The 21,235-nt window shown below is 33.9% G+C and overlaps 2 protein-coding genes across 4 annotated transcripts; one reads left to right on the top strand and one right to left on the bottom strand.

Moving 5' to 3' along the window:
• Window positions 1-30: 30 nt before the first annotated feature.
• Window positions 31-3,980, bottom strand: LOC17890732 (probable sulfate transporter 3.4). Its single transcript, XM_006297103.2, has 13 exons — window positions 3,506-3,980; window positions 3,130-3,178; window positions 2,834-3,041; window positions 2,249-2,420; window positions 2,099-2,164; window positions 1,890-2,003; window positions 1,689-1,805; window positions 1,471-1,597; window positions 1,096-1,382; window positions 825-1,015; window positions 651-736; window positions 492-568; window positions 31-411 (listed from the first exon to the last, which is right to left on the bottom strand). Exons 1-13 carry the CDS (start codon window positions 3,824-3,826, stop codon window positions 262-264), a joined length of 1,965 nt encoding a protein of 654 aa, XP_006297165.1. The 5' UTR covers window positions 3,827-3,980; the 3' UTR covers window positions 31-261.
• Window positions 3,981-13,960: 9,980 nt separating this feature from the next.
• LOC17891493 (coatomer subunit beta'-3) lies at window positions 13,961-21,113 on the top strand. 3 transcript variants are annotated; one of them, XM_023785747.1, is made up of 26 exons: window positions 13,961-14,119; window positions 14,487-14,507; window positions 14,596-14,657; window positions 14,841-14,895; window positions 15,083-15,119; window positions 15,232-15,557; window positions 15,650-15,781; window positions 15,870-16,018; window positions 16,200-16,268; window positions 16,501-16,651; window positions 16,761-16,826; window positions 17,108-17,296; window positions 17,405-17,545; window positions 17,688-17,762; window positions 17,863-18,039; window positions 18,117-18,208; window positions 18,298-18,414; window positions 18,670-18,784; window positions 18,884-18,955; window positions 19,200-19,396; window positions 19,483-19,576; window positions 19,660-19,766; window positions 19,988-20,117; window positions 20,219-20,366; window positions 20,681-20,732; window positions 20,827-21,113. In XM_023785747.1, exons 1-25 carry the CDS (start codon window positions 14,117-14,119, stop codon window positions 20,698-20,700), a joined length of 2,745 nt encoding a protein of 914 aa, XP_023641515.1. In that variant the 5' UTR covers window positions 13,961-14,116; the 3' UTR covers window positions 20,701-20,732; window positions 20,827-21,113. The 3 variants fall into 3 exon arrangements, 1 of the variants encoding a protein (XP_023641515.1); XR_002834613.1 differs by having other exon boundaries at window positions 13,962-14,119; window positions 20,219-20,448; XR_002834612.1 differs by having other exon boundaries at window positions 13,964-14,119; window positions 20,219-20,405.
• Window positions 21,114-21,235: the final 122 nt, after the last annotated feature.

The following is a 21,235-nucleotide window of genomic DNA, read 5'->3' as shown; positions in this document are numbered from 1 at the left end:
ATAGGAAATATGAATTAAGAAGATCAGTGCTTTGCATAAGCTATTTATATCCAAATTATGAACTGGTCATACACTGTATGTTAAAAGATGTGATATTACATTTATTCTACAATTAAAACAGAAACGCCCTCAACGGGTTTACAGCTATCACCAAAAATGTTTCACGAGAGGCTGCTCCGTCGAAACAGTCTTCCAGGACAGGTTCTCAAATTCTCCAAGTAAAAGTTCGAAGTTTTCAAATTCTTAGGAGACTGCTTCATTTCATGGCTCCTCATTAGCTTTCCATGTTGATGAGAGATCATCCACAGCTTCTCCCACAGTTAGATAAAGTCCACTCAGACCCAATGACTCAATGATCTTGGACTTGTGTAGCTTTTCCATCACAGTTCCCACAGGATTCACCAGCACAAGCTATTTAAACGAGAGTTTGACGTAAATTAGTGTATTTTTCTTTCATAGATGTAATCTTTGTTATTAGTTAAATTTCTAACCTGAAGTGATTGCTTCTCAAGCCTCCTCCTAAGTTCAAACACCGCGTCAAGGCCGCTTGTGTCTATCGCCGATACAGCTGAGGTAATTCCACAGAAATAAAGTATGAGCAAAGAGACGGGTTGAGAACTTTTGAACATAGCTCAGAGAACAAAAGTTACCTGTCATATCGAGAATTATGCATTTCAAGGTGGTACCATTGGTCTCCTTTATCCGAGTTTCCTCTTCCCTGGTCCATCTCAAGATCCTACAGAACCATAAACCCGTTTCCATAAGTAAAAAATTAAAGAAAAGAGACCATATCAAGAAGAGATAAGTGGAGTTAGATGACTGACCTTTCTTGCAGGTAAGTGCTATTAGCAAAGTATATAGGAGATTCAACGGCAAGAATTAGGAAGCCTGGTATTCTTGAAGCTTCTCTGTATCTTTCAAGACTCTGATATATCTGAGTCCCTGGAATATTCCCAAATTCTGAAGTGTTTGGCCGGGTTACATGCAACAGAATCTTGATAACCGAAACTCCCACCTGCAAGAAAAGTTATCAAACTTAGAAAACAGCTTGAGAATTCTCAAAACCGCAACGTGGAGATGTAGTTGTATACTCACAGCGATTGCTAAGCCAAGAGGTACAGAAACGAAGAGAACGCCGAAAAAGGAACACATGCAGGTGAAGAAGTCGAATTTGTCAACTTTCCAGAGCTTGTAAGCAGCTTGATAATCAATGAGACCTATCACCGCGGTTAAGATGATAGCAGCTAGGATCACATTAGGAGTGTAATAGAAGAGTGGCATCAGAAACAAAAGGGTCACAAGCACTGTCGAGGCCATCACAATGTTAGAAACCGCTGTTTTCGCTCCAGCATTGTAGTTTACAGCAGACCGGGAGAAAGAGCCTGAAAAAAACAATAAATGGGAGTCAAAACTAATGTTCCCTGTGTCAGAAGGTGAATTTAGATTGTTGGCTTCAAGTAATATTCTAACCTGTTGTAACATAGCAAGAGGTGCAAGAACCAGCCATGTTCATAAAACCAATAGCCATCATTTCTTTGTTCCCATTAACTTGATAGTTCTTTAGAGATGCAAAAGTTCTCCCTACAGCAATCCCTTCCTGAAAAATCACAGTCATGCAGTTCCAAAAGTTAAATCACTTATTAACTTTGAAAATTACAAAGGAGATAGAGAGATGTTGGAGAGCTTACCGTAAGAGAGAGAATCCCGGTGATGATACCGGTTTTGATGGCAAGAGCAAGATGTTCACCACTGAAGTACAACATGTTTGAAGAAGGTGGATTCAAACCCTTTGGTAGATGTCCAATCTGCAATAAAGATTGAATCTCTTTTATGAGTCTCTGAGTTCTCTCACTCTAAGTTTAAGTAACAGTTGAGAAAAATGTTCTTACAAAGGAGATGGCTTGAGTCTGGGATCGAATGAGGTATACAAGCAGAGTTGATATAATAACTGATACCAAAGGTGATGCAGCAGATATCCAGAAAAGCTTTGGTTTCCTCATGCTCTATATATTTGCAAAAAAAGAAGCAAATGTTAAAAATATTTAACCTCGGTTAGTCACTACTAGTGAAAAGATGCATGGAGGCAAGTAACACTTACAATGTGTCTTGTGATTAAGAGAATGCTCAAGAAGCCAACCCCCATCACAATAGTTTCCCAAGACCACTGAAAAAATTGTAGTACCATTATTAGATAAGAATTAAGAATCTTTTTTTTATAACAGTGTTTAGTTAATGATGTTGACTTTACTTCAGATCTGTGGTTGAAAACAGATGACATGACAGGAATAAATTGCATTTTGCCAGTGAAGTGAACAATTCCAAGAAGACCCTTAAGCTGTTGAAGTGACACAATCACTGCAGCACCAGCAGTGAAACCAACCAAATTTGCCTTTGACAAAAAGTCAATCATAAATCCCAGCCTGAAATATTCAAAACAATATTAGAGTTTTGTTTAATCAAAGGGTTGCTGCTGACCAAGGAAAAAAATAAAAACTAAACAGTGAAAGCACTAACTAGTAGAGAAAGAAGGAAGCATCTTGGGAGGTGTAGATTTTAGTACATGTCACTTGTCACTATCATATCAAAATAAAAATTTATAGAATCTTGGTTCCTTTTTTTAGTTATAGTTTATTAATCTTTCTCTATTCATCATGACTAAACTTCACCTTATGTTTCAGTGAAAGATCAACAAAAGAGGCTTACGCAAAAACTCTGAATATATTCTTCTACACTAGTTAAGAAGAATACACTAAACCGCAATAATTAAGAGGCTTTTACATATTCTTTCACAGGACGATCACAGATTCTAAAAGATTAGTTTTTGAGTTAATACCTAAGAAGGCCAAGGGAGGCTTGGAAGAGGCCAGCAAAGAAAGTTGAAGTGAAAGCCAGTTTGAGATAAAGGATTGAGTCTTGTGTCGGGGAAACACTTTCACTTAACATTGATCCCATCACAAGTGATGCTATTGAGACAGGACCAACTGCAAGATGTCTTGAACTCCCAAGAACTGAATATATCAGCGGTGGCACAAAGCTTGAGTCTGCATGCAACCGACCAAACTCATTAATCACACTGCTTCTTAAATATTATATATAAAAAATTTATGTGATGGTGATTGATTTACTTACAAAGACCAACTATAGGTGGTAAGTTTGCTAGCTTGGCATAGCTGATTCCCTGCAAATATACCATTATACAAAATGTACAAAAAATTATTATGTATATTTACATTTATTGAAACATTGAATGACATTGAAAATCCAAAAGAAACATAAAATAAAAGTGTATTTATTTTTGTCCAAGTCAAAAACAAGTCATCCCCACACTACTCGAAGATTTAAATGACAAAAAAACCTCTTCAATTACGCCTTTTTATTATCCCTTTTTGACATAGAAATTTCAAGAGTCGTCTTTATGAAGAAGAAAATAAAGAACTTTAAGAAAATTTCGTAACATTCAATAAAACTTTAATAAAGAAAACGAAGAGGAGAATGAAACTGATACCTGAGGGATGGCGAGACTGGCAATGGTGAGACCAGAGACAACATCGGACCTAAAAAGCTTGAGATCGTAGTGAGAACCCCAAGTGAATATAGGGAACAAGCTCTGAAGACCAAGAATGACTCTGTTCCTCCACGGTTGGTTCCGAAACCTCTGTAACGGATCGTCAGGGAAGAACACGTCCGCAACGCGCTTCTTCAGTTTCTGAAACGCTGTTTTCTTCGGCGGGAGACAAACGCTGTGTATCTCCACGATCGTGTCTCCTCCTGCGGTTCCATTGTTGGGTGACGACATGTCTTCTACTCTGTTCGTGCCATGACCCATGATGGATGGCGTTTTTTTATGAATGAATGGGTTATATATAAAATATAAAGTGTTGTTTCGAGAAACAAGAGAGATGCAAAATCGGACTTTTGTTTGTGTTTGTGTGTGTGTGATTATTGTGGGATTGTGTTGTGTAAGTTTTTTTGTGAGAAAAGATGGTGAAGTTATGCTCTGTATTTATAGACACTTGGCTTCCAATGTGTTGTTGGTATTATTGGTAATTGCAGTTTTTTTTTGTTTTAACCTTATGACTTTTAAAGAAGAAGAAAAAATATATATATTATGAAAAAGCGTTTTCTGTTTTCGATGTGTTCCTCAAGGGTAAATGCGTCATTTTGTATTCGAATTTGCCAGTTCGAGTGGGATTTATAAACATATAATCAAATAAAATATTTATTTATAAATTATTTTTAATAGAAAGAGGAAATATTAATCATTATTTGTGACGTGTCATGTGGAAAAACATCAAGTAAATTAATTATTTCATTTCTTTTTTAAAGCTATAAAATCATTCTTGTAGGAAAAATTAAAAATAAACATGCAACTTTTAGGAACAGAGGGATCTAAAGAAACCATATTTTCTGTAGAGCATGGCATGTGAACAAGAATATGATGAAGTAGAAGAAGAGATGAATATATAACATAAACCATACTTAACTCGTAATGAAAACTTAACTCGTAAGATTGTAAAGAAAAAATGATAGTAATGAAAACAAAAAGATGATAGTAATGAAAAAAAAAAAAAAAGATTAAACTCACATGATCGTTTCGTGTGACTCGGATAATTAATCTAAGAGAAAAGAACAACAAAGGTTTGAGTCTCCACCACAATTTGTGATTCCAAACAAAACAAAACAAAAAAAATCAGAATTTGAAAAATGGTTTCACTGTCAATTTCTTTTAAGGTTGAGGGATACTATTTAGTAGATAGGATTTGTACATATCCTATACTATTAAATCCATTCCTCCTTATATCACATTACAGATATTATTTCCTGAAATAACAAATTTGTTTCTAATATTCAGCCTTACCACAATTGTGAAAGTCAAATTTACAAAAAAGAAAAGATTCTGTTGATTATATAGGTCATATTCAAACATTTGAAATATTTTTACTGGATTATATTGGATTTTCTATTACTATTAAGATAATAAAAACACACTAATGCTTATCTTGTCTTATCAAAACATTCCTTATATATCATATTTCTTATACTACCATATATTTTGTCTTTATTATTTCACCACTAATACAAAACACAAGTTGTGTAGGTCAAAATCGAAAATTCAATTAAGAAGAGCGAGATTTTAAGTGAGTAATGTATGTGCATGCATGTCAGATTAACACACTAATTGGTTGGTTGTATATAGTTAATATTAGATGTAAAATTATTTTGGTCAAACTCATGGGTTTTTAGCTTTTTAAGACAAGACTGCTTATGAAATAAGAGTTACTAGAAGACCATCTAATCTTTTTTACCCATTGTATCAAAAGACATTTATTAAAGATAGTGTGGAGTTTTAAAAAAAGGAGATGAAGAAGAGTTACAGAGACAGAAATGTTTGCGAAGGTGCGTGGATCAATTTTGAACGCTGATTTTGGGAGTCATGAGGACAGTTGAATTTGGAAGACTAAGTAGTAACTAGTGGGGTATCCACTTTTAATGGCTTCTATTTTAGTTTCCATAAACGTTTTTATTTTATTTTCATGATAGATAGATACCAAAACGTTTAGATATTTTATTTATTATACAGTTCTTAAACAAAATAAAAGATATTAAATTATTATTATTAGTGTTTACAAAAGATTCCAAGTGGATTCAAAATCAAATAATCTAATACCGGTTTAAGTACGTGTGTGTCCACCATATACTCTCATATATATAGGGTCCATACTACAATATTTTTATAACGCACCTAATTCTTATATATATCCTCCATCATAAGATGAAACAATATTATCATATTGAATCTTTAATAGTTCCTCTTTACATTTGTATAAGCAAATACAAATATCCATGAAATCTTGGTATGAAATATGGTATGATATCTATGGGATCTTTTGTTATTGACCAGATCGAAAAGATAAGTACGTATTGGTGTTGTGCAATTCTTGAATAAGTCACTACCTAAACCTCTCTTTCCCGATAGTAATAAGCAGCCATTGAACAAAGCATTAGCGATTTAGAATAAATGTTATCCAACATTACCACGGTTGGAATTTATTGTTCGAGTTGGAGGGCGTTGAGACACTAAAGAGTGTGAAGATGGAACATATAATTGCACGTATCATATGAGTATATATGACTAACCAATGGTAGAGCATGTGATTAGAAGTTCAAATAATTAATTAAAGAATTTAGAGATTGACAACACTTATGATTTTCATTTTTAGGGCAATAAATTAAACCTTTATGAATATGATTCATGTTAAGTCAGTTTTATTAATTCTAAATGTTGCATTCCTAATTACTCCTATGTCATACCATCACGACTTCAAACTTTACCCTTACGTAGAAGTTTTTTTATAAGATATAAAACCCTACGATTACCAATTAGATACGAAATCTTGGAACCATTTCGTATATCATAAAATACAATATACAGTCATTTATTTGCAATTCGGATAATATTTCGACATATGTACATATAATTATATAAAACTGATGTAACCCCTCTTATTAGTCTGGTGGTTGATTAATGATTAAATAAATGTTCCTACATTATGCATGAGATTCTATTTCCATAAAATGTTAATTAGTTCAGAATAATGAAAACAATTTTTATTGTTTATTGTAAATTTGTATGTATATATAAGATTACTTGTTGTGAATTCGTATATGAATTTGCCTTCTTTTTTCTTTTTCAATAATTGCAGAGGATTAGATTCGCTTCCTGTGATAGAATAAAAATACTGGTAACATTAATTTAAAACATGCATATAGTATATATATATATATATATGTAATCGCACAAATGTTAACCATGAGTGTAACAAATCAAAGATTGAACTTTGGTTGATTAACTGGTCTACGGGTCAAATCCTATATATCTCACCAAAATGTGTACAGTTATTGGGTTCAAAAACTCTCATATACTGAGAAAGAAAAATAAAAATTGTGTAATACCACTTGACTATATATAAAGATTTATTTATCTGATTAGCCAAAAAAGAAAAAAGCACACTTAAAATATCTGAAACGTACTCAACTTACTGTACTGTATTGTATTGAGATATTTAATTAAAAATAGTCTGAAAATTACGACCAAAGAAAATACGAAGTATTCTATTTTCTTTGGTATGTGAGGTGGGATTTCCCTTTTTTACCTATATTATTGCTTTCTACTCAACATTGATGGCATTTTAAATTCGTATTAAGGATTAGGCTTTGTTTGGTACCTTCCTCCGTTTTATGTTTTGTCTTCTTAGTGGACAGGGTCAATCCATGCCAACGACATACATGCATGCATCAAAAACAAACTTAAATAACACACATGACTTATTTTAAAACATTTTGGACGAATGTAAAATGAATACAAGAAGCTAACACAATATAGTAATCACGTATCTTGATTTGGAAGATTTAGTTAATAGAATTTAGAGACCAGACCCATATTTTATATTTGACAATCGATTTTATAAAACGTGAATGATTCATTTTTGGACGACGAATTAAACTAGGACAGTACTTAACGTAATACTAAAATTAGAATTCTCTAAATATAAGTTTGTAATTATATACACTTAATGCAGTAGTCTAGCTAGTGACTAGTGAGCATTTCAGAAACTCAAATCGTAATGTACTTTGTAGTGTGAAAGAATGAGAACATAATCATAACGTGTGGAAAACGGGTTCGGGATCAGTATAAATATCGTTCAATAATACTAGTTTTATCAGAAAAAGGATGAGGATAAAGAAGAACAAATCTAATTATAAGAACCGACATTTCTATATAGAAAATTATTTTAGTTTATAATAGAGAGATATTTGCACTCCAAGAAAGCATATATATCTTAATTAAAAATAAAATGTATTTGACTGGTATGATTTGTTTGTCTCAATCTGTACATAATACCAACTTATATAATCGTAAGTGGCATAAGGTGAACCACTGGGAGAGCTCCATCTGGATTTGTAGGATTCTTCTTATTTAGTACTTCTATATATTTTCTATTTTGCTTAAAATAATTTTGCACTTTAATTATCATCTATATCTTCCCTGCCTTCTTTGTCTCTTTTTTTAAGCGATTCATTACTTTTTGTGTTGTTGTTGTTAGGAGTAATTTATTAATTGATCAGATTCGATTTAGTTATTTTTATACTATTGATCATCGTTATCCATCGACGTGATGAATTTAGACAATCTACGTAACATCACAAACACCTCTAGGTTTTATGTCAAGTATGTGCATGCTACATTCATTTTGTGGCATTTTTGTCTATATTTGTCTAATTGTCTTCATTATAAAAGAAATGGCATGGTAACAAGATTTTTACGGTAACTAACAGTGGCCTACTAGAAGAAAGCCAAACAAATTTTGAGTATGCTACTCAATTCCCATACCTTTTTTTAAGATCACATTTTGATTGAATCTAAAGCTAACTAAAATAAAAAAAGGGAATCCACTACTAACAAAGACTTGACACGTTTTAAATTTGAAAGTATGCTAACTAAAATAGAAAATGAAGAAAATAAGAATTTAGAATAGACAAAAATCATGAATGCATATATTCTTATATCGCAAAAAAAATATGTTGCTTTAAATCTCCATCCCACAAATAAGTACTAATCCTTCCTCAAATTTCTTAAAAATACGACCAACTAAAAAGATTCCATCTCAATATCAATATATATCTTTGATTATCTTAAAGTCCAAAATGTGTAGCAAGAATATGATTAGCTTATATTTTCTCTATAGTCAGTTCTCATCTGTTTTGTTTTCCATAAAATGTGTACTATTCCACTTCTAGTAGCATTTAAAAATACTTTTAATTTGTAAATAATTTTATTTTTGTTGCTTAGTAAAATTTACATTATAACACAATAAACATTTTATCAAATAAAACAACAATCTAACCTTGCGATATAATGTTTTGTTTATAGAACAATATCTATATCTATATAGATGCAAAACTTCTTATATGGAGCTCTATATAATTTAGGTTCCTTCTAAATTTGATCCTGCCCTGTGCCCAAGGTCGGCCTCTACTTATCATCCCAAACTATACACTATACAGATTAATATTATATATGATCAAATACTTATCACTGATCTCTTGGGGACATAAACTATAATAGAAACCGCATACGATAATAATGATAATCATTAATGTAAATGCAAATACGCAAAAGGCCAAAGCTAAGGTGGGAAAAAGAGAAGGCCAAGAAGAATCTGTATAGAAGAAAAGAGAGAGAGGGCTCACGAGGACGCGACCTCTCTTTCGTTACGCGGCGAGGAGTACGTACGTATAGCTAGCCACCATTTTATTCCTTTAACTTATTCAGATTTTTCTTTTTCATGTTTTAGATTCTTCTTGCTTTTTTATTCATTTAGTTATTTCTTTTTTCGGAAATTATGGGAGAAAAAAATAGTCAAAACTCTTTTATTGCTCTCTCTCTCTTTCTATATATATATATTTACAATATTTTAGTTGTATGTTGTGTCATATCATGTTTTTGTAAAAAGGTGTGATTGAGAACAAACAAAAAGAGAGAGTGTAATATAGCCACAAACGATGAACCATATATTTATGGACAATAAATATTGTTTTATTTTCTTTAAATTACTTAAGTGTTTGAAGATATATATAAATCTCTTTGTCCACTTGCTCTCATTGTTTCCCCTCAAAACATTATTAGTTACAATGTTTCTTTTAATATGATTATTTCAGAATTGGGTTCTTACGAATCTGTATTGTAAGCAAGCAATGAAAACAGATGTATGGTGATGGGGATTCGCAGATGTTATAACAAACATATAAATTTAATAAGCAAATTGGTTACAACTTACAATCCAACACACGACTAACTTGTTTTTCTAAGATCCTTAATAGCTTTATAATAACTTTTCTTCAGGTGGAAACAGGTACACTGATGCTCCATAATGATCATCATAAAATACCAAATGAATAGAATCATTAACATCTATTTGCCTATATATTAATATTACTAAATATTATCAGTTTCTATTTGCCTATAAATTAACATTACTAAATATTCGAATATACATCAAACTTAACGTTTTTTTTTTTTTTTTTGTAAACCAACGTTTATCGAATTTTTGTTTTACAGTTAACCTCTGCTTTGGCAATGTATGAACACGGATACGTGTGTACCAAAAGGCCTCAGTTTTTAGCGAACAATGTATCCGTTTAACCCACAGAAAAAGGTTAAAATGAAGTTTTATTTGGTGAAGCCACTATCACTCACTCGGGACAACCAGTTAAAAAGGTCTTTCTTAATCTAATATAGAACCATCTGCGTATAAGATAAAAGATATTTAACATCTTTTTTTTTTTATGATATCAGGAAGAACACCAATCAAAGAAATTTTTTTTTTTGTTATTATAATATTTTCAATTGATTATCGTTTCAAACGTTGGAGATTTTCTTAAAAAATTATGTCATTTGGCGAATTAGAATGACATTATTTGCGCATGCACACTTCTATAACATTATATGTGATGAATTTTCTTCTGATACATGATTTGTAGAATATGAAAATTCTAAAGGTGATATATTAATTGATTACTTTAGAGTGTAAAATTCATCTCATAGTTGGCCGATGTTGACTTATATATTGGTGACAAGGGGCAACGGCAATAAAGGCCTCAGGCCATAATACGTTAATGGAACATGCATAATTGCATATACGTAAAATTATTTTGCTTCTATATATACTTACACGATTTTCTTACATACACAGTTGACAGTTGAATATATTAAAACATCAAAAAGTGTATACATTTATTGACTTATAGACTTATAGTGGTCCGCATGTTGCAGCAAGGATGTGCAGGATTCGACAAAACATCGTGGAAGGAACAGAAGAACTGGAGGAACTAGTTTTGGAATGACTAAACATCGATCTCTCTATGGATCAACACGATCGAGGATTTGTTGTTTTCCACTCCACTTTCAAGTTTCAACCATGGTTAATTATTATATATTGCATACTTTTTTTTGGTAAATGTTTATTCCACTAAAAATGAGGTAACATGCAGGCCACTTCCATTCCATATAGTATATAACCATCTTTTTTCGTAAACCTAATTTTACTAGCACATAAATATTGAAAGTGGTGGTGAAATACGTTTGTTGCGACTGTACCACTCCAACAACAAAGAACGCATTAGATTCGTGAGCTTATTTGGTGTCCACCCTTAGCTAGGCACATCCCACTTTTGGTAGCCTTTTAGCCGTAAAAGCAAGATCTTGAACAAATGCCAAGATAACTTGAACATTATTAGTCCATTGATCGATCCAACGGTAGATAGCTCTTCTGTAAAAAAAATGGGAATGTCCAAGTTAGCAGTTTTGATTGGTTTATATCTTTTCTATTTTCATATAATTATAAGTGGACTGGTATATTCCAAAGAATATACCAGTTTCATTCTCTTTCGACCTTTCTTCCCCTCTCGTACGTGCTTCAATCATTTCTCTTAACTTGACCTAATTCTTTTTTGGTCATTAATTTTGACTTGGTATTATTTATCTCCTTTGACGGCCAATGCAAGGTCCCATTAAAAGAAAAACATACACTAGAGGCGTCATGATTATGTTAACTTTGATAGTTTAATTTGTTTCTAATAATTAATTACATAACCATGTGGCATTAATATATATGAAGAGTCAGTAAAATTCAATAAAATGGGACAAAAAGCATCAGAACAACTAATAATCTATTTGGGACTTGATGTGTGATGCGTCGAGTCCACCTATGCAATAAGTATAGAAGTGAATCAAACTATGCAACAAGTAATGCAAGTATATATTCATCATGGTCTAATCAATATATATTCTAATTTTGACACACCTAACTATCAATTTACCTATGAACATATTGTTTTCAAATAACTCGGACGGGTTAACGTTTCTGGTAGACATTTATTTTTTCAGTACTAAGAAAATCGGAGTTTAATTCTTTTTTTTATGTGAAGAATCAACTGTTCAGTTCTAATCATATATTCATATCTCATGATAGATTCAATGTCTATTACTAACAAGCATTTTGTTGGATGCCAATAAAAAAAAAGCAACTTCAACTCGTATGGCCATAATTAATGAATGTATATATAGATATGTAGATTCTTTTCGGTAATATATTTCACAAGTTCATAATTGGCTAAAGATGTATGAAAGGTAAATCCTTCAAACCAAGTAAATGTCGTTTTATATGTCTATAAATCTTGGTAAGAATCATGAAGGTTTATTCTCACACACACACACCATTCATTTTTAAGATATGTTTAAAGCTTCTAATGACATTTTTAGATAGCTCACTTTCTATCAATCTAAATATATATAAAAGCTCAATCCCTCGTTACGTTGTCAAATATTTTTGGTAGGAATCACAAAGGTTTATTCTCACTTACAACATATGCCTTTTTCATTTATTAAAGCTTCTAATGACATTCTGTCTCACTTTTGATCAACTTTGTATGGTTTTAAACTCTATAACCTATGATTAATTTAGGGTAATATGCCAGTTAAAATTCCATGTAAACATAAAAATAATGATAAATAGATATCTACAAAAGACTAGGAAAGGGCTACGGAATTGATAAACAAGTTAAAATGATGGTAGAAACACGAAAACGATTTAAGCGGCACAAAGTGCATACTTCTTTCATTGATTCTTTTCCCTAACTTGCAACAATGATAAATATTTCAATAAACACATGGATTTCCTATATATTCAATTCTATATAACAAATGAATTTAAGTTGTTACTCTAAAGCCATTAAAAAGTGTTCTAAGATTGACCAAGAACGAATAAAACTGAATTAGAGATTTGCTAATAACTGTATAGTCTGTATTCTCGATTTTCAGAAAGAAAGATGAAGAAAGTGTAATTGTCTAGACAAGTAGTAGCATTTAAAAGAGTCGGGCCGAAACTCTCGTTTATGAGTCTGGGGCCTAGGCCATCCATCACCTATGGTGTTTTGTATGGGCTACTACTTTGCATGCCTGCTGAATGAAAATCTTTGACACGGAAATTGAAATATATGACGTAAAAACGTTTTTGTACTATAATAATTAGAAGATTTATATGATGAAGCTTTTAGGATGTTCGAGAGAAACGAAATCATACTAAACAAGCTGATTCCATGGACTGAAAATGGCGGGGCAACAAAACCTTTAAAGAGTACATATAATTCAATGGAGATAAGAAGAAGATAAACAAAAAGTATGCATGCATATGAGGTGGAACTGATATATACAAAGTATGAAAATAATCGACGTAAATACATGTTCATAAAGTCATAACATGAAGAGCAAGTTAAAGGTACAAACAGCTGCAAAGATTATGAGGTAAATGAAATGCAAGAATGAGATGTAACTGATATGTAATAAAGGAAACTAAAATGGTTTCAAAGATGTGAAAGTATTGGATGAATTGTTAGAGGCAAATCAAACTTTCAAAAAAAAAAAAAAAAAAGAACGTTAAAAGAGAAGTCATTTATCTATTTCTTCTCGTTGAACTTATTATGTTTTGTTTGGGATAAAATGCCACATGTCAACTTTTTATTGCACAGGTGACTTGTGTTTAAGTGGTAAGGACTTTTCTCATTTGAGGGGATTAAGGAATTTTCTCCATTGAACATTTTTTTGGGTCAAATAGTCAAATAACATGCAACATGTCACGATATCATTGCACAAATGACTTGTACCTCTATATAGTATAAATAGTAATGTTGATGAAACACTTTGGTCATAACAAGTTTTAAGGCTGAAGTAGTTCTCACTTCTCTCACACCCTTGTAAACACACTTATAACAAAAAAAAAAAATTATTTTTCAAACAACGTTCGTAAACATAGCTGGCCCAACCGCAGTGGCACTCCCGTAAATATCTTCATCCGTTGCCTAAAGCATAATTTGTGAATTTTCCTTTTTTTTTGTTTTTTTTTTTGATAAATCTCCATCGTATTATATAAAACAAAGCTCGCTCTCTGCACGCACTCTACGCCGAGCCTTCTTAACGTCTTTCTCCGATCGTCGGTCTACAGATTTAAGCGATAACACTAGATCCGACGAGACCAGATCCTCTGCTTAGTCGCTAACAATGGTAAACTAGTCTCATTCCTCTCTCTCTTTCTCTTTTGTTTTCTCCAGATCTCAATTGGATTTGTTTGCGATGCGATCTTGGATATTGCATTTCATCTTTAGTTTTGCCTAATTTTGAGTGAGATCGTCGAATTCGAAATCATATCGTCAGCCTCGTATTGTTCGTATTGGTTGTAGTATTTTTTCCATGATTTCGAGTATAGTGTCTTCACTGTGTCTGGCATTTTGGTTGATTAGATTGAATTTTGAAAAGATCTGGTGTTTGTGTGCTTTTTAAGCTCTCTCTATGCGCAACATTTTTTCACGCTTTTGTAATCAGACTACATTACTGACGATTCTTCTTCTTCTTCTATTTTGTGTTGCAACAGCCTCTCAGACTCGATATCAAGGTATCCCCAATGAACTATACTAAGAACTGTTCATTTCTTCTTTATTTTAGCTGTGGCGATCATTTGATTTTGTTATGTTTTGCATCAGAGAAAATTTGCTCAACGATCAGAGAGAGTCAAATCTGTGGATCTGCATCCTACAGAACCATGGTAATTTTCAAATGACTTACCATGAAACTTATTCACATGCTATTTTTGGATGTGGTGATGGAATAATAATTTTACTCAGTCGTTGAGAACCCCCAATTTCTGTGGGTGGTACTGTAACTTATATGTTTATAACTCTTATTGCTGCTGCAAGTGACTTATATGATAAATACCTCGGTGTTACAGGATTCTAGCAAGTTTGTATTCTGGAACCCTGTGTATTTGGAACTACCAGACACAGGTGGGTGAATATTCTCTGTTTTTTAAATATATTAATGCTTGTGCCTTACACTGAACAGCCTATGACATGGGATAACCAAAACGTAAAACACATTCCATGAGGTTCAGAAGGCTGTAATTGGTCTTTTTATGCTTACTATGATTTTCTTTAATTTCTTCTGATATGAATTTATTCTGACTATCCTCAGACGATTACAAAATCCTTCGAGGTGACCGAATTGCCAGGTATAACAAGTTTATGAGCATCTTTTGTTTTCATTGTTATAGATTTTTTACTTGCTGTATATTGATTTGTTTAGTCTGTCACTGTTGCTGACTGTTATATATGCTTTTGCAGTGAGGTCAGCCAAGTTTATTCCACGCAAGCAATGGGTTGTGGCTGGAGCTGATGATATGTACATCCGTGTATACAATTACAATACAATGGACAAGGTCAAAGTATTCGAGGCTCATTCGGATTACATTAGGTGTGTAGCTGTCCATCCAACCCTTCCATATGTGCTATCATCTTCTGATGATATGCTCATAAAGCTTTGGGACTGGGAAAATGGTTGGGCTTGTACTCAGATATTTGAGGGGCATTCGCACTATGTGATGCAAGTGGTATTCAATCCAAAAGACACCAACACTTTTGCCAGTGCATCGCTTGATCGGACCATAAAGGTGTGAAAGAGCCCCGGGCCCTTAGATTTATGGCTTAAGGTGCTTTAATAAGTGTTTGCTCTGACTAAAATTTCATGCGTGTTCATCTTCAGATATGGAATCTTGGTTCCCCAGACCCAAATTTTACACTGGATGCTCATCAGAAAGGAGTCAACTGCGTAGATTATTTCACAGGGGGTGACAAACCCTACTTAATTACTGGCTCTGATGATCATACTGCTAAGGTTTGTTTCCGGTTAAGATTCGTATATGTGCTTTGCTTCCCCTGAAATGATTTATTTGCAGATTATTTTACTTGTGGGACATTTTCAGGTATGGGACTATCAAACCAAGAGTTGTGTTCAGACGCTAGATGGACACACACACAATGTATCTGCCGTATGTTTCCATCCTGAGCTTCCAATAATAATCACAGGTTCTGAGGATGGCACTGTTCGCATTTGGCACTCCACGACTTACAGGTATATTTACCTAAAATTATTTCTGTCAAAAGACATAACATTGCTGATATTTTTTGGGCCTCGCTCATGACTCAACTACACCTTGTGTACATGGGGTTGTTTCTTGTATACATTTTCAACATAGGTTTCCTTTCATTATTTTCGTTTGATTTGTTATTTTCAATCTATCTTTCTCTTTCAGGCTAGAAAACACATTGAATTACGGTCTTGAGAGAGTTTGGGCCATTGGTTACATCAAAAGTTCGCGGCGGTGAGTTTTTACTCCCTAATTAATGCATTTTATAATTTTGATCCGGGGGTAGATGTTTTCTATAGGTAGAATAGTTGTTTTGTCCTTTCTGTAGTTAGTATTCCTCCGAAATTGACGATTTGGAGAGATAAGGGCACTTAGAGTTGCTAGGAGCTTTTGATGGATCAGTGTTTTGACCTTTTTCAACTGATTATACTGGACCATCAACAGCGAATGTATTTGTATTTTACAGGGTTGTGATTGGATATGATGAAGGAACCATCATGGTTAAACTTGGACGAGAAATTCCTGTTGCTAGCATGGACAGTAGCGGAAAAATCATATGGGCTAAGCATAATGAAATTCAAACTGCAAACATCAAAAGTATTGGTGCAGGTTACGAGGTCTAGCTCCTATTTTGTAACTCTTGTATTCGGGCATGGGAAAACCTGTGTGACTCGACTCTTTATTTGTACTGCCTGATGAGTTTTAGCTTTCATCTCTCTACCTTAGGCTACTGATGGAGAAAGACTTCCCTTGTCTGTTAAAGAGCTGGGGACCTGTGATCTTTATCCACAAGTGAGTGTTACTATACAATAACATTCAAAACTTTTTCTGATGTGTTGAACTATTATATGATCTTTTGGGGTAAACATTTTTGATGCATGTCCCACCTAAATGGGTGTGATGGACATGCTTCAGCTAAATCTTAGGTTTTATGGTTATTTAAAACAGTATTATTTTTGAAATGAAACGTTAAGAGATGATAAAATGAAACTATGTATCATATGAAGTCCCCCAAGAGTGTGGTCCAGAATAATCATATCTTGTATCTCATATATAGCCATTTTCACTCTCAGAGCTTGAAGCACAACCCTAATGGGAGGTTTGTCGTTGTTTGTGGTGATGGAGAGTACATAATCTACACAGCTTTAGCTTGGAGAAATAGATCTTTCGGGTCTGGGCTGGAATTTGTTTGGTCATCCGAGGGGGAATGTGCAGTTAGAGAAAGTTCATCAAAGATAAAGATATTCAGTAAAAATTTCCAGGTTTGCTATTCTCATTGTGGTCTTACTTATACAATTTTGTTAAGTGCGATTCTAGGGAGAGACAGCTATTGCTGGGTCTGCTGTATTAATAAAAGGTGTTGTTTTCAGGAAAGGAAGAGTATTCGGCCTACTTTCTCAGCTGAGAAGATCTTTGGAGGAACCTTGTTAGCAATGTGTTCAAATGATTTCATCTGCTTTTATGATTGGGCTGAATGCAGGCTGATTCAACAAATTGATGTCACAGTAAAGGTATCCCAATTCACTTGTCTCTGTTGTGAGAAGTTTGCCCTCATCACGTTTGTCAATTCTCTCTTTACATTTTATTTCATTCAGAAGTTGTCTCCATTTGCGTCTTTACTAATTCTTTAGTGCTCCCACGAAAAATCTGCAGAATCTTTATTGGGCCGAAAGTGGTGATTTAGTAGCCATTGCTAGTGATACGTCATTCTACATCTTGAAGTACAATGTGAGAATCTATTCAACCTCAATTCTCCAGCTATATATATCCAGTTTCGTGGATTGTCCAAAAGCTTACACTGGTATTCCTCTTGATGTTGCTGTTACAGCGTGACTTGGTTTCCTCGCATTTTGATAGTGGAAGGCCAACTGATGAAGAGGGTGTTGATGATGCTTTCGAGGTTCTCCACGAAATGGACGAACGTGTCAGGACAGGTATATGGTTTGGGGACTGCTTCATTTACAACAACTCTTCTTGGAAGCTTAACTATTGTGTTGGAGGCGAGGTACCCAAGAGTGTATTTTGTTTTCTAATCATCTTTATGAGCTACATTATATCTAGCTGCTAATATACTTATGGCAGGTAACCACAATGTATCATTTGGACCGCCCAATGTATCTGTTAGGCTATATTGCCAACCAAAGCCGGGTGTACTTAGTAGACAAAGAATTCAAGTACGTTTTCCTATTTTTGTTTTATTTCAGACTGTTTTGTACTGCATACAGAATTTGCTGACGTATTTTACCTTTTTATGGGAACGCAGTGTCATAGGATATACCTTGCTCCTTAGCCTGATTGAATACAAGACTCTTGTGATGCGAGGCGATTTGGATAAAGCGAATCAAATTTTACCTACAATTCCTAAAGAGCAGCATAACAGGTACGTTATTGGTTATTTTGGTGTAAAATTTACACTCACTTGTAATTCATTCTTTACTGCACTTTATCTCCTCTTGCCTGCTATGTCTTATGTGATCTTATTTTTGAAGAATACAGTATTGTGATATGTTCTGTTGAAGATGTTAGTGAGGATCTACAGTTTGATACTATACATATATGCCCTCCTAACTATTGGGGTTTCACTATTTTGTGTGCATCTCTTTTAGTTTCATCCAGAAATGTTTTTAATTTTCAGTGTTGCTCATTTCTTGGAATCTCGGGGAATGATTGAAGATGCTTTAGAAATTGCTACAGATCCTGACTACAAATTTGATCTGGCCATACAATTGGGTAGACTTGAAATTGCAAAGGTAATATGATAAGTGATGCTTAATTGTTTAGGAATTACTCTTACAACATTTGGAAGTAGATTTTCTTTTTATCTTATCCTTTTTCCCCCATAATTGTAGGAAATTGCTGAAGAAGTACAGAGCGAGTCTAAATGGAAGCAGTTAGGAGAGTTAGCCATGTCCTCTGGGAAGGTACATCTTTTCTATAAAAGATTGTTACCCAAATAATTGTATTAGTAATAAGAAAATTAGCTTTCTATCCAAATGCTATATCAGTTGGTTTACTACTTTACATTGTATTGATAGGAGCGAATTGCTATGTTTAGATCTTACAATGGCAATAAGCTTTCTTCTAGGCTTCTAGTCTTTGCAGAATCATCTTTGATGTCGACTAACTAAGCGAATATTTTCATTTGTGTGTGTTCCATCATGGCAGCTGCAACTGGCCGAGGATTGCATGAAGTATGCTATGGATTTGAGTGGTTTGTTACTACTATATTCTTCTTTGGGAGATGCTGAAGGGGTGTCAAAACTTGCATGCCTTGCTAAGGAACAGGGGAAGAACAATGTTGCCTTTCTTTGCTTATTTACGCTGGGTAGATTGGAAGATTGTCTGCAGTTATTGGTAGAGAGGTATTTCATTAGTGTTCACTTGGCCATTTGTAAAGTCAAATCTTTGTGCCTTTTGTTATCTCTATAAATGGATTTTATTATGACAGTAACCGGATACCAGAAGCTGCGCTGATGGCACGATCTTATCTTCCAAGCAAAGTTTCAGAGATAGTAGCTCTTTGGAGAGAAGATCTCAGCAAGGTTATTTTCTCATCCTATTTATTTACTGTGTCAGTGAGAAGATATGTCAAGTGGTTTTAAAGTTGCCTTTGGCTTGGTATCAGGTTAATTCAAAAGCAGCAGAATCTTTAGCTGATCCGGAAGAGTACCCAAATCTTTTTGAGGATTGGCAAGTAGCTCTTTCTGTTGAAGCAAACACAGCAGAGACAAGGTATTTTGCATTTTTCTCCATGGTCTTTGCAGCGTCAAACTGTACTTCAAAAGTTGTATATATACCTCGATATGATGGCATGGGTGCCCGTATGGAAACCTTATCCTTGAGCCACTCATTATTTCCCATGATTATGCTTTGAGATGGTTAATGTTGATACTTCATACCCAGAGTGTCATTATTGAGGCCAACACAAGAAATTGACTCTTGTTCATCTACAGGGGAGTTTATACTGCTGCAGAAAATTATCCATCCCATGCCGATAAATCCTCCATTACCCTCGTGGAAGCCTTTAGAAACCTGCAAGTTGAAGCAGAGGAATCACTTGAAAATGGAGATATCAATCACGAGGTATTCTTTTGGAACTTGTTCGTTTGAATCGTTCGCTAAGCAGACAACAGCTTTACTTTCTAAAGGATTGGTAGCTGAATTGTTTGTTGAACATTGTGCAGGTAGCAGAGGAAAACGGTCATGTAGGGAATGAAGGAGCTGAAGAGAAACAAGAAGAAGAAGAAGTGAATGAAGAAGAGGGAGTGGTGGATGCAGACTCTACGGATGGCGCTGTACTAGTTAATGGAAGTGAGGCTGAAGAAGAGTGGGGTACGGATAACAAAGGAAACCCATCAGCCTAATAAGCAAGTCAGTCCTGGATCAATGTAGAAAAGTCGAAATTTTGTCTCTGGTGATTAAAATGAAACTTCTCCACCCCAAAAAAAAAAAATGCGCCTTATAATATATCTTCCCTTGTTCCTTGATGATTGTTAGATGATTACCCTTAGTAACATTTTTGAGTTTGCATAAAAATGGGATCAGTTGTCGTTATATGAGTTTACTTTGTTATATCTCTGCATCTTTGTGGGACTTCTCTAAAAAAAAAAGGAACTTACCATTTTCCGTTTGTCTATGTTTTGCAGTGCTTACACCACATCCCTAGCTAGTTCCATTAGCGGCCAGTTATACTCAAAGGTAAAAGATCTATCTTATCCATGGTAATTAGATTTTTTTTTTAAACCTCTTTGAAATAACTAATAAAAATATACTTGGATTCATCTTGGAGCAGGAATCAATTCTTGGTGGAAGATAAAAGAAGATATGGTGGAGATTAGAGATAAAAGAAGATTGGGATTGGGTGGGATAAAGGAAGTAGTAGTTTCATTTGTGTTTTCTTGGGATCCCCTTGGTGGTGGTGGTGTTGTGGTTTTCATATAATTACTATACAGTATTATAAAAGCTACATTTAGGGAGTTTTACATTCTTCTGCTATAGATTTCAACTCATGTTCACAGATTTCTGGTGCATATATATAATAATTCTTTTGGAAGCCTTATATATGATACCCTTTTGATTTACATATTTAAGCTACAACTATTTTACATCATGTATCAAATCAGCTACGACATATTTAAACTTATGCTCCCCCAAAACAGGTCAATCTTATTCAAGAATCAAGATATAAGGGGAAGTAGTTA

This window comes from Capsella rubella, unplaced genomic scaffold (genome assembly GCF_000375325.1).
Source record: "Capsella rubella cultivar Monte Gargano unplaced genomic scaffold, Caprub1_0 scaffold_3, whole genome shotgun sequence".
NCBI lineage: Eukaryota > Viridiplantae > Streptophyta > Magnoliopsida > Brassicales > Brassicaceae > Capsella > Capsella rubella.
Note: the sequence above shows the minus strand (reverse complement) of the source record. Positions and strands in the feature narration are given on the sequence as shown.

Coding starts and splice junctions, on each gene's coding strand:
- LOC17890732 (XM_006297103.2), bottom strand. CDS start 3,826: ATGGGTCATGGCACGAACAGAGTAGAAGACATGTCGTCACCCAACAAT. Junction 2,004..2,098: donor TCTTAATCACAAGACACATT/GTAAGTGTTACT, acceptor GCAAATATATAG/AGCATGAGGAAACCAAAGCT. Junction 569..650: donor CATAATTCTCGATATGACAG/GTAACTTTTGTT, acceptor GAATTACCTCAG/CTGTATCGGCGATAGACACA.
- LOC17891493 (XM_023785747.1), top strand. Junction 15,120..15,231: donor CGAGGTGACCGAATTGCCAG/GTATAACAAGTT, acceptor ATGCTTTTGCAG/TGAGGTCAGCCAAGTTTATT. Junction 18,040..18,116: donor ACTATTGTGTTGGAGGCGAG/GTACCCAAGAGT, acceptor TACTTATGGCAG/GTAACCACAATGTATCATTT.